The sequence below is a fragment of the Lissotriton helveticus genome, chromosome 9 (genome assembly GCF_964261635.1).
Source record: "Lissotriton helveticus chromosome 9, aLisHel1.1, whole genome shotgun sequence".
In the NCBI taxonomy this organism is placed as follows: Eukaryota; Metazoa; Chordata; class Amphibia; order Caudata; family Salamandridae; genus Lissotriton; species Lissotriton helveticus.
In genome coordinates, this window is record NC_136070.1 from 356,945,153 (window position 1) to 356,961,890 (window position 16,738).

Sequence of the window (16,738 nt, forward strand, 5' to 3'; positions counted from 1 at the left end):
TTGTAATATTCTTTATCTGTTTTAGAAAAAAATATGAGTCGACTACAACTGGTCCAAAATGCCGCAGCAAGACTGGTTGTTAATCTTCCTGAGTACCATTCCATTAAGCAGGGTCTTCGCAAGCTGCACTGGCTTACCATGGGCAGCCAGGCTAAGTTTAAGGCCCTATGCCTGGCCCACAAAGGATTGCATAACTCAGGACCTGATTTCCTCAGGTCGGCTTTCAAGAGATATAAGCCTAACAGAGAACTCAGGTCGGCCAAGGCCAACCTTTTAGCAGTCCTGTCATTTAAAAAGAGGCATTGGGGCTGCAGAGGTATGGTCCTCAACACCATCAAACTCTGGAACTCCTTTCATTGACATTGTTCAAGAAGGCGATAAAAACCTGACTATTTAACATCCAAGTTTCCACTCTCCGGCCTCATCTGATAGCGCCAAGACGCTTCTGGTATTCGCGTGCTTTACAAATGTCCTAACATAAGATAACATTACATAAAAAAATGTAGCACTGTTATTCTACTTTTTGTTTTTCTTAGGAATGGTGTTCAAAATGCGCTCTTCTACCTTTTTGCAAATATTGCAGTTTTTATTTGAAAATCATATGTGTTCATTATTAGCTTTTGCAATTCTTGTAACCACTGAGGGAAACGAAGGTGATATGAAACGTAAAGTCATCCTACATAGTCCCTAATATAAGAATGAGCGTGTTGATATTACGTTCCAGTTGAACATCCTGAATTTCTCCTTAACTAAAAGACTATTATACATTCTTGTGTATGTTCAATCTAGGGGTATTAAGTGTTAAATATGGTATTATAGCTGCATCATACGATGATGGTAGATTAGCTTTCAGTGCTTGAGACAACATCATCTAATATCTAGTTTAGCCATAGAGTGCAGCAAAATGCTGTGCTATCTGAAACACAACCAAACCTATATCAGAAAATGCAGAAGATGTTGAACTTTGGCCATTGTTTCAGGTCCCTTATGACTACTGAAAAAAACGTTGTACATTTATTTTGTAGTTCTGGTGAAGATATTCAAGAAACAAGTGTGGTTGCAAATCTTCCAGTCTTGATACGACAGAATCCGGCAGAGACACTTCGGAGAGTGGTGCCAAAAATCAAGGTAGGTTGTTTATAATTAAATATTTGTATTCACTAGGTAAAGGTCACACTGTTACTCAAGAAATGGTAACTAAATAAAATGTGAGTTAGGGTATACAAATGAAAGTGGATAGAACCCGCACAGAAAAGTAGAACCAAGACAGCTACCTCTCTTCAAAACAGGATATCCAAATAATACACTCAATGAGTCACACATGAACTGTGCACCAAGCAGAATAGTACCTCACACTAAAAAACACAAGTGGCTAGACTTAGCTGCAAAGTCTGACTACTTCACAAATGTATGCCTCGACACAGGGAGAAAGAGTTCAGAGCAAATACACCAGAAACAGTAGCAACCGACTTCCACACACTAGCTGAGCCAGCCAAGCAAGGGTCTAGGGGCCAAAACACGGTCCCTCACCTGTAAAATGGCTCCAGAGGTGCTTAGGAACTGGGTCAAAAGGCTAAGTACATGAGAAAATAACAGTATACTTGTACAAGAAAGAGTCACAGTTCAAAACTGAGTGTACTGAGAGACAAACTCGCCAGACAGAAAGAAAATGCGAGTGGTATCTCAAATTCCCTGTAGACCGGACCACAGCGATGAACACTGGGCAAAAACCAAACAAATGCAACATATTGTAATTAATGGGCACAAATCAGCAGCTCCACATCAGCCTGATAAATATCAACTCAGCCCTGAAACATGCACCTGAAACCTTGTAGGCCATATGCCTTTTTGAGGAGTGATCAGAAGATACTTAATCATGATTGTAGACGTGCTACTTCAGGAGCGTTATAAAATAATAAAGAAAAACAAGGAAATGGCGAAGAAGGGATAGGCTTGCTTTAATACAGATTGAGCAACTTCCTTTCACGAACACGGAGACAATAACATAGAAATCCTTTTATTAGGCTGTTACAAGATGTAAATTGTGAAGGGCCATCATACGTAACCGATAATAACATATTTATTTGTAAGAACATTGAAGTAGACAGCCAAACAGTGCACCCAAACTTTTAAAATAACCAGTATTCAGTTACTTCCTATCTTCCGGCTATGACGCATGTACCAGGTCCTGCAGCAATAAATCATTCACAAATAGATGGCTTAGACCAGCAGATAAAGAATACCTATTCTGCAAAGTGTATACCACTATCCAGAGAAGGACCAAAGGCACAAAAGACATTGTGAAGTGTGTAGAGTTGTTCTCTCTCAGGACATCTCCATTGAAATTATAAGCACTGACTAGTCCCAGCCAAATAAGTCTTCTTAAGCCTAGATGTTCACCTTCCTTCAGGAAAGCCTATAGAAGCACTTTAAACATGAGCATGATGCAGCCTATAAGAAAGGCTATAATGGCCAATTTCTTCAGACTGCTTTTAAAAAAGGTACTAAATACATTTGTATATATGAATTTAAAGCCAAATAATTAGTAACATGATATTGGACTACTTAAATCTCTTTCACAAACCCTGTTTAAAAGAAGGATCAAGGAAAAAGGACAGTGCGAGTGAGGCTCGATAGGCTGCCATTATGTGGATGTGAGAACAGTGTCTGCGCCTTTAAGGGCCCAGAGACCACCAGTATCACATCATGCCCAGCAGGTGGCAGTTGCTTCAGTTCTTTTTCAAGCTCCTGGTGACAGGGACTGGGAGCACTGAGCTCAGCCTTTTTGCCTTTTTTTCATCACATATCTTGCTAGGACGTTTTTGACAACTGTTTTACTGGCGGATTTCTCTGTCCCAGTGTTTTTCTGTCTTTTTCTGACATCATTCTTTTTCCATTGGTTAGATAAAACGTCATCTTTATTTGACAAGTGTCCTGCCTATGGAAGAAAGAAGGCCAAGTGAGACCCTTATGATATCTGTATTATCTGCCTCCCTGAGAGCCATATTCCTGACAGGTGTCCACGCTGCAAGAAGTTTTCCAGGTGCACCCTGAGGGAAAGGGAGAAGTTTCGCCTCCATGGCACAAATGAGCGATGCAGGTGCAATCAGAAGGTGGGACATCCAGAGAGTGAGAAGAGGGTCAGTTCTCTACCAGGGCTCTTCCACCTTCCTCTGAGGACTCCACTCCAGGCATGGGAGATCTAAAAAGAGAAGCCCACTTCCAAAGCAATATTGTTCCAGGTCAGACAAGGTACGATAACTACATTTTCATAGTCGAGGACTGTGTCGACATCGAAGAGTAAATGACGGCTGACACATTGAAGATTGCCTCCTCCACCTTCTCCGACACCACTTCCAACTCCAAAAAACGATGGATTTAGACCCAGATCTCTGTACTGGGGTGAATGTATGAAATTGGTCTGCATTCTGTCCATCAATTGTTCTTTCTGCTAGCATCCCTTCCACATGCACAACCTGTAGAAACCTCTGCTTTGTCCATGAAGTGCCACCTCTCCCCATCATTTGCACCATGGCAAGAATTGCCACAGGTCTTGGCGTTCCTCATCACGACTATCCTCCAGATGCACACATCACCTGATGCATCCAGGTCCAGGTCAAGAACGCTGTCAAGATATTGTTCGTCCTATTATGCTTCAACTGTTTCTCCCAGTGCTGGTAGGTATACGCCAATACTGTCTTATTCTCCCCAACCAAGGGTATTTTCAGTGGATGATAAAACACCTTTCAGGAGGTCCTGGTGAAAGGCGCTTCAAAGTGAACATCCCGATACCAGCTCCAACACCATCTACATCTTAAATTATTTAGACGCTTCACCACCGATCAGTGTCTAGACATCTCCTGCCATTGGTTCCTGGCCTATTAGAACCAGCCATGCATCTGTTCCTCACACGGTCTCCTCCAAATCTGCTTCTTCGAGGCTACAAAAGAAGTATAGGTCTCCAGGGCAGGACCCACTGTTTCTTCGCTCCGGTCCTCCCCCTGATTCTGTGGTCATGTGGCTAGGAAACAACATTCGACCACGTCTTCATCTACTGTACCACCAGACAAGGAGAGTAAAACATTATTTTCAGTGGGGCGCAAGGTTTAGTGGTACAGCTGCCACCACCATGAAGGCTACAATTAGTTAGACCGACCTAGATAGATGCGACAGATCTTTGTGGGAGTCTTTATGAAAACTTGCAGAAGACCTCCGTAGAGATAAACGGGACGACTTCCACGAAGGGGTCAATAAGAACATAATGATCTCCAACCAAATAATTAGTGCTGCGGCTGATTCATCATTAGTAGCAGCCCACAAATACTGTCATGGTCTGACCTTGAGAAGGCACTTTTGGTTTCGCCTTACAGCCCTTAAACATGAGTCTCAACAATGCATTCTTAATCTTCCATTCTCAGAATACACCTTATTCAGCAGCCTTACCGATGAAAAAATTACCTGGATGAAGTCTGAAATGGAGAGTCTGAAGGCTGTAAAGACATACCTACAAGCCTTACCAACCGCGTTTTTACCCACAGAGGATTCAAGCCCTTCAAAGGTAACAATGTCACCAACAAAACCCACCATGAAGACCTTTCCAACAGCAACAATGTCGCTAACCCAGAAGAAAAGCTAGCCAACGGCCTGCCGGGGGAACCTGCAGCAGGTTCTAAACAGTGAATCTCTACTTCCCCTCGTCTGTTATCCACTCCGGTAGGGGAAGTAACTCTCATTTCCTGACAGAATGGCACTCCATCACAAACAATGCCTGTGTTTTAAATATTGAACGGAATGGGTACTGTCTCAGGTTTATCAGTCTTCCACCAAATATTCCACCAAAATCATCCAATCAACATCTGTAGATGTTGCGCTCGGAAGTAAACATCCTCCTGCAGAAGCATGTAGTGGAGACTGTGCCTTCCCAAACAATGAGGCACAGGGATTTATTCCTGTTATTTTCTGGTGTAAAAGAAATGTCCCAGAAATGAGTTCTGAATCATTTGCGATATGAAACTAGCCAACAAACGGATTCAAGGAAAAAAGACTTGAGTACTTGCACCTACATCAGATCTGTCCCCAGATACACCAGCAAGAGCTCCAAGATGTGTACTTTCATGTCCTAATAGCCAAGAAACACGACACGATTTCATACTCTGCAGTGATTACGGAGTGCTTAGAGTAATCACTACAGGGTATGTAAGGGCGCCGAGGGGTATACACTGCAGTACATTTGATATTTGGAATCGCTATTTCTTAGTGCAAAATGCATCCTCGCATTCCATTTTTGACACAAAGGCACTCTTTGTGCTAACAAAAAAGCACCAAATTGCCACTCTCCCCCTTGCGGAATTCCTCGGAATCTTCTGGAATTTTAATCGATTTTCGCTAAATTCTGCAGGAACAAGTACCACCAGTTTCGCCCAACCCTATCGTATACATTGGATACACTTTATAGAACTTCACAATGTAAAATGCTTAGTGGTACATTTAATACGTTCCTGATTTATTATGCCTAATTGGTGATATAATTAGATATACTACGTCTTATCGGAATGTCTTTGTAATGGAGAAATCTATACATTGATCCTAGAAGATTTGATGAGCTGTTGTCTAGGTCTTGAATCTCATGAAATCATGCTATTGACATAATAGTGTTTATTTATTGTTACAAGTAACAGTATTTCAATCTAAATTAACAAATATGAAATATTTACATAATCCACAGGTATGACAAATCATCTATTGTTTATGTCAATGCATAAAAGCACTTTTAGTTAAGGCACGGAGCATGTACGTACGTGAAATGCCATTTACAAATATATGATGGAAGCACCCTGCATCACTGTGCGCAATCGCTGGATGGTTGACTTAAATGGCTTTAGTAGAGCAGAAGATTTAAGGACATATGTGTGGCATCTGAGACATGTATGATGTCATGATCTCATTGTGTCATGGTTACCTCTGGTACATTCTGCTGTTTGGAATGTGATATTTGAATATGCTGGTGAGCTGTTAACCTGACTGGCTGTGGCCTGGATGGGTCTTTCTTCTTCCTGGATTAAACTTAAATATATCCACCACATCCATGTGTCCAGCGTTATCCTTCCAGCTGCAAGTGGATCTTACAATATATACGCATGCAAAACCTAGCCAGACAATATTGATTTATATTGCTAATGAGAGGTCCTGGTTACAGTTTGAACCACAAGGCTGAAGGATGCTTTAATAGCCTGTTTGGATGCTTTAATAGCCTGTGCAGGATCTTGCCGCATTCATGTAAGTGAGTCCCACAATATTCTGAAACATCAATGAGTGTTACCTGAGAGATAGAATACGTCTATGTAGGCAAACATGATCTGGGTTCATTTGTCCATATATTCTCAAAAACTATTCCTTTAATCGTACTACTAACAGGCATCTAACCAGAACAATAGTAAAACCCATGTTTACCATTTAGGTAAGTACCCATGAAACATTTAACTAACTGGGCATTACCAACCTAACAAACTGCACCACTCATTATATTTCAGACCTTGTTCTTACTCATGTGGGCGTGACAGTCCATAGTTACCAAAGTATGGCATGTTGTTGCTATTTTAAACATCTAAATAAACAATAAATACAACTATAGGTGTACAACATGCACTTGAAAACTTGCACTGTGTGGATTGCTATTAGAAAATTAGTTTTTTAATGTTTGGCTTTCAGTGCCTGGAAAGTTGGAATGTAAAGCTTTATAATGATCTTTGTTTGGAAGTTGATACTATGCTATAGTTCTCAAAGATGGATTCCCCCCTTTACACTTCAAATGTTAGTATGTATTGTAGCAGGCTCTATCAGGGGGGCCAGAAGACTGACCACATGAGCCACTTCCTCAGGTAGTCTTCATTCTGAGACCATCTAGGAGATTTTCTCTATTTTTCTCATGCAAGCCACCTGCATTTTGGTTACTAGAGAACTTGAAGATTTTTATGGTCTGGCCACATCTTTAGTCAGTTTAATGTTCAGGGACAAATTCTGACTGAAACTTGAAAGAAATGGGATGACAACCATATCCCCTCTCACAGGAAGTGGAAGAATAGTAATTGAGAACCAGTTATGCAAATACTTTTGTCCATTGAAAATCCAACCAATATATAACATCTGTCATGACAGGACAATCCATTTTGGGGGTAGAATTTCTTCACACTATTAAGCAGCTCTTTGAAGGGAAGGCGGTGGGGCCGGATCAGTTATCTTCAGAGTTTTATAAAGCCTTCTCGAGTATCCTTCTTAATAATTTTTTTGCAGCTCATCAAATATGTTGTGGACACAGGAATAGTGCCTCAGCCTTGGTGTAAGACCTTTATAACTGCATTTTTGAAAAAGAGGAAGGATCCACAGAATTGTTCCTCTAATCGGCCAATCTCTTTAATTAATTGCGATGAAAAATCTATGCCAAAATATTTGCAAATTGTATTGCTCTTAGACTTGCTGGATGGATGGATATAGTATGCAGCATTGGTTCGTCCCACATCAAGATAGTACAGCACTTACTATCCTTGCAGTTGCAATATTTGACTTGCCGAATATGCTGGATATCCCAGCAGGGATTATTACTCCAGTATTGGAACTTTCATAGATTCACTTGCTTGATTCATTCCCGTCATCATGATGGGAGTCCCCAGTACTTGACATAGTAGTAGTAGTAGTAGACTTAAATAGTCATAATACACTAATAGGTATAGACTAAAGAAGGCCTAGGCCTCTTAGTTGAATAACTCATCCTAGTCCTTATAAAGAAAAGGAGCACATTTGTGCCCCAACCAATCAGCATCAATCACCCTCTAGAACACTCCTGAGGGAAGCTCAGCGCCTCATATTTTCTATGGCACGTTGTGCTAGCAATTCTTCTCTGAGCTCTACTCAGCTTTCTCATCTGGATAAAGGATTTTGGACTTTTTCTACAGGAAAGTACAATTTTATGATCTCTTCTTAATATCATCCTCTAGTTGCCTACATTTGATGGGTCTTCATTCTATCTGGCAAGGCAAAGAAGGCTCTCTTCAGAGAATGTGCCACTTGCCTGAAGAAAATACTTTATGTGGATGATCCTCACAAAAATTGCATTTACTGCCTATATCCTCTCATAAGGCGTCAGAATGCAAGATTGTTGTACTTTTTAGAATAAGACCCTTAGAGACAGGGAAGGACGTCTTCTCATCTGGCTTCAGAAATTGAAAACTAGATCAGACCCTGTGTTAGACTCCAAGAGTGACAAGTCTACCTCTACAAAAGCCTCTTCAAAAAGGGCAAGAGATTCTTCACAGTCTAATAAGGAACCTGCTAAAAAGTGCGCCAAGATATCCTCTTTTGAATCATCCTCTGAGCGCAAAGGGTCTCATAAAAAAGAACAGCCATGAAAGACTGTTGCTGAACCAAAAACACCTCCTGCGGAACTTAAACTAACTTTTAAAAAACCTACTACTTATATTCTGTCAGGGAGTTCTCAATCAGTGAAGAAAAGTATTTCAGCTCTGTCGACGACAAGAGGATGCGTTTCTGCACTCGACGACATGTTCTATGGCTCTCTCATTGTCGACGACGACGGTGTGGTAAATGAAAAGGAGCAAACATTGATGCCAGCAAGGTCCAAGGGACTCACCAAAGCAAGGAGAGTCGGAGCAGGCCCCAGGAAAGCAGGGGAGACCACTGAAGCAAGGGAAGACCCTCAAGAGGACCAGGCACAGGAGTCACAGGAGTCACAAGAGGACCTCGGGAAGCTCACCCAAGATGGAGGCCCACGATGTAAGGACTGCAGGGAGGACGCTGTTCTTTGGAGGATGAGGTGCTGAAGCTTTTTGTAGCCCAAAAATCTCTGGAGTGCAGAGCCAACTGGCCTTGGCAACATTAAGTCAACGCAGTGCACAGGGGTTTGGTCCCAGCCACTTTGACGAGGGATGCTGTTCTCAAAATTGAAAGAAGAAAGGTCAGGCCTCTAGTGAGCTGCAGAATCACCACCTTTGTTGCTGAGCCTCCATGGGATGTCAGGAGCAGCAAAGCGGTCTGCTTCATTGCAGTGCCTGCTCATGCAGGGGAGTGATTCCTTCACTTCATTGAAGATTTCTTCTGGTGTCTTTGATGCCCACAGGTCTTTTGGAGAACTTGAATGAAGCACAGATACAGGCAATGCAGAAGACTTGAAGAACAGCGAGACCAGGAGCCACAGGAGTCATCCCGGTTGCAGTCTCGGTTCCAATTGAAGTCCCACAAAGTCCAAGTGGCAAGACGATTGAAGAGTGATGTACTTTCAGGGTTGAGTCTGGTCCCACGATGAATTTGAGGACCCAAACACAGGGGAGCCCTTAAATACCCTAAGGAAAAGATTGGGACAACTTGAGCATCCCTACCAGAGATGGGGCTGGACCTTAGGGAGGATACACCCTTGTCCTTAGTCCAGTTTTGCACCAGAGTGGGAACCAAGGGTTTCCAGACTGGTTCAAACTGGAGTATGCAGGAGGGCACTAGTGCCCTTCAAAGCAGTATGGTGGTGCTGGCAAGCGCCCCCACCCTAGCCCAATACACTAAGTCCTGTCTAGGAGGTGGTCACACCTCCCTGTGACAGGAAACCTATTATTCTACCTTCCCATGCTTGAGCTTGGCTCAGCAGCTGGAAGGCAGAATTGTGTCTGTGGTCGGCAGCAGCACTAGCTTGCTAACTGGCCCTGAAAGGTACCCTTGGCATGGTAGTCTGCTAATCTCAGTGATGAAGACTTTCTCGCTTAGGCACTGTCAGAAAGATTCTTAGATACATGAGGAGGGTGAATCATTTTAAAATAGTAAATTACTTATTTAATGAAAAGATTATTATCCTGAGGTTGATTTTCAATGAGGACATGCTGGTAGGCACAGGATGTTGAACGAAATTAGAAAGGAGACTACCGTCATAAAGTTAAGGCAGCAACTTTTGAGCACGAAGCAGGGATATTTATAACCAAGAAGCCAATCACCTCGCACAAAACTATAAATTATAATAATGAACTTGTAAGCCAGGTTTTCATGATATATTGTGAACTCGTCCTGTCACTCACTTTATTTTCTGGTAGTATGTATGAAACATATTTCACAGTATAGAAATGTTAAACTTGAGAAATGTGTAAGCATAATTCTCTTCCGGTTCTCCTCATCAATAGATTAACTGTTCCACCCATTCCTGGGATCTAAGAGCATTTTACAAAAAATATATATAAAAGTGTGTGTGTGTGTGTGTGTGTGTGTGTGAGAATATAAATATATATATATATATCCACAAACACCTCCTTTACCAGAAAAGAGTAGAAGCCTCGACAGGGGAACATCAAGGAGGTCACTTTATTTCAGAAAGTTACACATGGCAGGCAGATGCATTTCGGCTGTTGCCCCTTCTTCAGTGCCCGGTAAGTGTAGCAGGAGGCATGGCCAGTCACCGTGGAAGTATGTCCCGCACTGCGCTGATTGGTAGAAACCATATCACACCCCCTCCAAGTGGAAACACCGCCCTAACTGCTGCCCATTATGTGGTAACGGACTGCAGGTCCCAGAATACACTGTTCCGGTGCTAGGCGATGCTGGGGCAGGCGAGTCACGGAGATGGACATGACCACTGTCCTGTTGTGTTCTGCTGAGCCAAAGTCCCCCCTCGAGTCCCCAAACTACACCAACCTTTGGTCCGAGAGTCAATGTAGGCGAGGGCTTAATGACAATGCAACAAGTCCGGTGGGAGGCAGTATAGCCTCAACATCGCTATATATATTTTTTCACTGAAAAAAACACAGGTTTCAGGGGATGTTATAGTTAGAAATGAGCATTTAAAAAACCTTTAATATTCACTAAAAAAAAAACATAGGTTTCAAGGACTTATATTTAGTTGGGCATTTCACTAGTACAAAACCAGAGAAATGTGGCCGTTATAGTTAGTTGAGCTAACTCTAACTCGTGCCCCCGCAATGTACTGCTGATGACGTCACATATTACGTCACTCATGACATGGTCAGTGACATCACTGATGACATCATCCATTGACTGAGTGTTTTTTAAAAGTTTAAGAATGTTATATATATACGTATTTATATGTGTATATATTTAACAGACGTCAGAATGTATTTACTGAATTAGTTTTTCTTTTACTTGCAAAAAAATCTTTCTCCTGACTATGGCAGTTTGTTGTTTAGTTCCATTGTGTGCTGCTATTGGCTAAGAAGGGAGGAGGGTACTTTGTGACACTATTTGAAGAAGAAATGGGTCCTAGCGTGTCATGTGATCAAGGTCGTAATAACATGGCCGAAGCGCGTCATGCCGATCCTCACGGAATCAATATGCACTGAAATTGAACCTGAAGCACGTTGTGGTCTGAACCTGTGTGTCCGAAGATTCGCAGTTTGGGACTGATTTTTTATCTATTCCCAGCAAAGAAGTGTCTTTGCCTCTTCGCACCCTCCCTGTGCTTTGTGGCTGGCTTTTTTACGGCCGACATCACAGATGCGATACCATTGTGACCGGAAGGCGTTTATCTCCAACCCACCCCCGCAGCCGAGAGTGTGCGGCGGTTCCATCGAGGAAGAATGGTTTTCAGGAGTCAGAGGACGCCAATGGACCAACGGGGTCCTTTTAGGGTAAGCCGGGGCCATTATAGCATTGTGGCATATACGGGTAACCGGGATTGTGCTGAAAATATCTGGGAACGTGCCTCATCACTGGAGGTGGTAACCTAAGTGCATCATAAATTGATTCCGGTGAACATGTCATCATTGGCAGATGCGCTACAAGACCAGGAGGCTGTAAGGATTCATTATTCGACAACCTACCTGAAATTGACCAGATACCAGGGGGCAGCAATGATAAAAATCCTAAATCCACGAGGGATGTGAAAACGCAAACTTCTCCGCACCGAGCTCACCAAATGGTGGGAGAAGTGGTCACTTAAAAAATACAAAGAGGTGGGACGAGTACCACGCAGGTTGAGGGTTCTAATTGCTCCCTCGTTCGGAAACCCCAACCCGTTAATGTTAAAGGAATGGGCCACGAACAATCTTGAAGCCTCAATGAGCATGGTCACTATACTGATCAAATATGCTGCGATTGATAGGGATGAGATAATAAAAAAAATACTGCCGGCTCATGAACAAAAAGATTTCATGAAAAATCTGTGCCTCCAAAATCATGAGGAAACCATCAAAGCCAGGAAAATATTCAAATTTGCAAGGGACAAAAGGGATTATGAATCCAGCAGAATATTTACGTTTGCGCGCAAGTTTGATATAGCTAAAAGGCAAGCAATGGGGCCTAAAAATCCACTAGCACCTAACACCTACTTGCACAACCCTGAAGCATGTGCGGCAGATTTTAGTTCAGCTGCCAGCAACACCGTATCAGATGATAGTGGGACCAGTAATGTACTATCCCTAATACCAAACAGCTTCTCACCATCCGAGGAACTTGGTTTTTTAGTGGAGGATCGTCGCCAAACGTTGCAGCAAAGCACCCAGGTGAAGAGAGGCGCAGACGGAGGAATAAATGCAGAAAACAAAGGCGCAAATGCAAAAACAGGAAACATTAGGGGCAGATGGCGCAATGCGAAGAAGAAAAATTAAGCACTAGACAGAAATTGGCTGTGGACAATACTGTCATCAACCTAACTAATCTCAATCTCACAGCAGCAGTACCCCAACTACTAGCTCTAGGCTTGTCGTTTTGCCCACCCCACCGATTCAAATATGTCCAAACTAGAATCGACATCTTCAAATTCATCTGAAAGCTTAAACTTCTCAAACATTTTAAATTGAGTAAAGCTACAACCACTACTACTAACATCATGGCCTCAGACAAACCAAGTTTGCAACTACAAGTAGGTGACATTTCCAATCTTAAAACCATGCATGCTCTTGCTGATAATTCAGATGACGAAGTTTGGTCTACACAAGTTCAGCTGGTAAACCTTGGCACCACTGGTGGTCTACCTGCCCAAAGCCCATTCCGTCCGCCATCTACCTGTATCCCTCTCATGCCTAAAGACGCCATTGATACGTTCAGCGATTGTGTTATCAATGACCATTAATGAAGAAGCTAAATGAGAATGCTGACATAATTATAACTAAGGCTGACAAAGGGGGCAACGTTGTGCTGTGGCCCAAAACCCAATATCTACAAGAGGCATACCGTCATCTCAACGATGTCTCATGTTATAGAAAAGCCACGGCCAATGGTATGAGGCAACTAAAGGACTTGGTCCACAAAGAACTTGGGCAATGGAAAAGGGATGGTCTGTTGAACAAAAATTAATACAGTTTTTTGAAAGTCGATTTCCCCATTACAGCGGTCCTTTATTTCATCCATAAGGTACATAAACAATCGGTGCCCATTCCTGGCAGACCTATCATATCAGCCCAGAGGAGCCTGTTTGAAGCCTTGTCTAAATACGTGGATTATTTCTTACATGAATTTGTCGAGGAGCTTCCTTCTTTTATTAAAGACACTGGGCATTTTCTATCCACTGTACAATCAGTCACTTGGCAAGATGAGTATCTGTTCATTGTTATGGATATATGCTCACTGTACACTAGCATACAGCATACCGATGGACTGAATGCAGTTAAATTCTATTCGGAGAAAAGAAACATACATTTTCACCAACCCAATGCTATGTTATTACACATGATTGAACTATGTTTGAATAATAACTATTTCATGTTTAACAATGAGTTCTTCCAGCAGCTGCGGGGTGTGGCTATGGGGGCCTGCTTCTCCCCCAGTTACACGTGTTTACATGTTGGCTGGTGGGAGGAGCATGTCCTCAGGCAGACCCACAGTGAGCTGTATGAAGCCCATGTTATCCGATGGTGGCGATTTATTAACGATATTTGCATTATTTGGAGAGGGTCAATTGAATGGGCCAAAGATTTTGTGAAATGTGTTAATGACAACAGTTTAAATCTAGAATTTACTGGCCAGATCAGTCCAGAAATGGTTCAATTCCTTGACGTAGAGCTATATATTGAGAACAACATAATACAAACAAAGCTCCACAGGAAAAGTACAGCAGGCAATTCAATATTGCATGCCCAGAGTTCTCACCCACACCACCTCTTGAAGAGCATACCGTACGGTGAATTTCTCCTTATAAGGCGAATCTGTAGCTCTAATGTTGACCTTGAGAGTTGCCAAAATGATTCATTTCAAAGATTCTTAGCCCGTGGGTACAAAAGCAATGACTTAAAGAAAGCATCAGTTAAAGCCAACAACTTGAGTCGTAGTGAATATTTGGGAACTGTTACTATCAAAACTACGCGTAAAACAATTCCTAGCACTAGTTCCACTTCCTATGACCAAGGTCTTGTGCGGTTGATAACTACCTTTAGCAGCCAGGATAAAGAAATAGGAAAGGTTATCTATAAGAACTGGCCTATTGTCCAAACAGACCGAACCATGTCCCAATAGGATCAGAGTCTACCTCAAGTTACCTTCAGGCGGGCGTCCTCTATGAGGGATGCCCTGGTTAGAACTAGTCCTGAGGTATCCAATACCAGTAGTTGGTTGTCTAAACACACAGGGTTTTTCAAGTGTAGCTCGTGTAGGGCCTGTAAATTTGGCACCACAAGTTTCGAGTTCACTAACGCCTTTGAGCTGACTCCAACTAAAGTAAAAGGCTTTTTCACTTGCAAAACTGATTATGCAGTGTATATACTTGAATGCTCCTGCAAGTTGAAATATGTTGGTAGCACGAAGTTACAGATATTCACACGTATTCCACAACATCTTTGTGCTATAGTAAACTCCGACCCTAGTTACCTTGTAGCACGACATTTTAAGTTAGTCCATCAGACCAACCTAAATGAGTTGAGATAATTTGTCATTGATGCAGTACCTAGATTACCAAGAGGTGGGAACAGGGAAAAAAGACTGAGGCAACTGGACTCCCATTACATATTACTGCTCGACACCAAGATGCCTAATGGGCTCAATACAGGGGAGGATTTGCACAACTTCCTGTTCTTCTCTGTGTTTTAATTTACTCTACTTATAGCTATCATTTTATAGATGATTCTAGGTGCGGGCATTCTCTTAACCGTTCTTTTAGCCAGTTTGTGCTTTGGTTTTAACCTGATTTTAACCGTTCGGTTTTTATTAGGTTTTTATCAGGGTTGTGTTTCTGGATTTTTTAGATGGTTTTCGATGCCGCACTTTTATCCAATCCTTTGTGCACTCTGATCCGTTACCGATTGTGAGTATGTTGCCTTTGGGTATGTCAAATATTCTCTCTATATGCTGCTAAGTTGTTGCCATTTTGCACATACAGTAACTGATAGTAAATCTTTGGAGGCTGCTTGCTGTTCTGCTTATTTGCACTAGTGCACTTGCACTTGATATGAAATCCTGATTATATGTGCTTTTAAATCCCGGCTGCTTTACTACCTCTTTTTGTACACTGTTCCTATATTTATATATATTTATGCCCTAATTGTTCTGATATTTATTGCACTTGCTCTTTAATATTCATTATTATGAATAGTATCGCAGACCGTATTATCAGGGATATAACATAGAAACATTAGAAGTAGATAACGGCTAAGAATGGTATAGGTTCTTTGGGATTTTTCTTACTACAATGAGGACGTTATTTTGCATGCTTGTAGCAGCTAGTCACATTTGGAACATAGGTATGGACGTGAGTCTATCCCCTATCAGTTGGTATCCACCGTCAAGCCAGACCTGAACTATACTGTGTTATATGGTTGAAACCGCTACGGTCTCCCTTTGTTTTCACATGTATTGATGTACCCTTGGCCCAACTATGACTTGAATAGCGGCCATACGATAAGAGGTCTATCCTCGGTTTTATGAGTCATTAATTTGTAGTTTTTAGTACTTTGACACATATTTTAATGTTTATTTTCACTAAGCCTCTCTAGTAGTTAATTGCAGCAGTACACAATGTTTTTATGATCAGGATTATTCAGTATTGATCAAATGACCACTATGGTGATATTTTATACTATGTGTATAAATTTAACAGACATCAGAATGTATTTTCTGTTTACTGAATTCATTTTTTCTTTTACTTGCAAAAACATGTTTTCTCCTGACTATGGCAGTTTTTTTAGTTCCATTGTGTGCTGCTATTGGCTAAGAAGGGAGGAGGGTACTGCATGGGTGAATTACTGATCTGTGTGAATGTTTGTCAGTCTCTCAGTTGGTGTGCAAGTGGTTACATAGATTGGTGTGTAGCTACATGAGTGTCTATATGGGTTAATGATTGGTTGTCTGAGTACCTGTATGGCTGCCTGAGTGTCTGTGTTGGTGGGTGGTGGGGTGAAGGGTGTTTGACTACTTGCATGGATGTGTAAGTGGGTGATTAACTGGGTGTATGGGCTCATGAGTGCATCTGCAAGGGGCTGTAGTGATGAGTGAGTGTGTATATGGTGGCTGTGTTGGTGAGTGAATGGATGTCTCAGTGTAAAAGACAGTATATGTGAGTGTTGGAGTATATAAGTGACTATATGTGAGAGAGTGATTGTGAGAGTGGCTGTATGGATGAGTGTGTGCTTGTCAGTGATTGTATAAGAGAGTAAGAATGTGTTAGTATCTGTATGAATAAGTGAGGTGGTGTGTCTATAACTGTATAGGTGAGTAAATGGTTGTGTGATTGAGTCTTTGGGTGACTGACTAGGTGTGTGAGAAATTCTGTGGGTGAGTGATGGTGTGTGAGTGTCTGTGTGTATGAGTC

At 42.0% G+C, this 16,738-nt stretch overlaps 1 protein-coding gene across 4 annotated transcripts in view; it reads left to right on the plus strand.

The window, feature by feature from the left end:
- Nucleotides 1-16,738, plus strand: part of PPP4R4 (protein phosphatase 4 regulatory subunit 4) — a 1,921,930-nt gene that overhangs the window by 254,960 nt on the left and 1,650,232 nt on the right. For all 4 annotated transcript variants that reach the window (XR_013600947.1, XM_078660096.1, XM_078660097.1 and 1 more), the window contains exon 3: nucleotides 1,026-1,128. Coding sequence is in view for 3 of the 4 variants with exons in the window: in XM_078660096.1 (XP_078516222.1) it covers nucleotides 1,026-1,128 (103 nt within the window). In the remaining variant the exon portion in view is untranslated. The remainder of the gene's footprint in view (nucleotides 1-1,025; nucleotides 1,129-16,738) is intronic.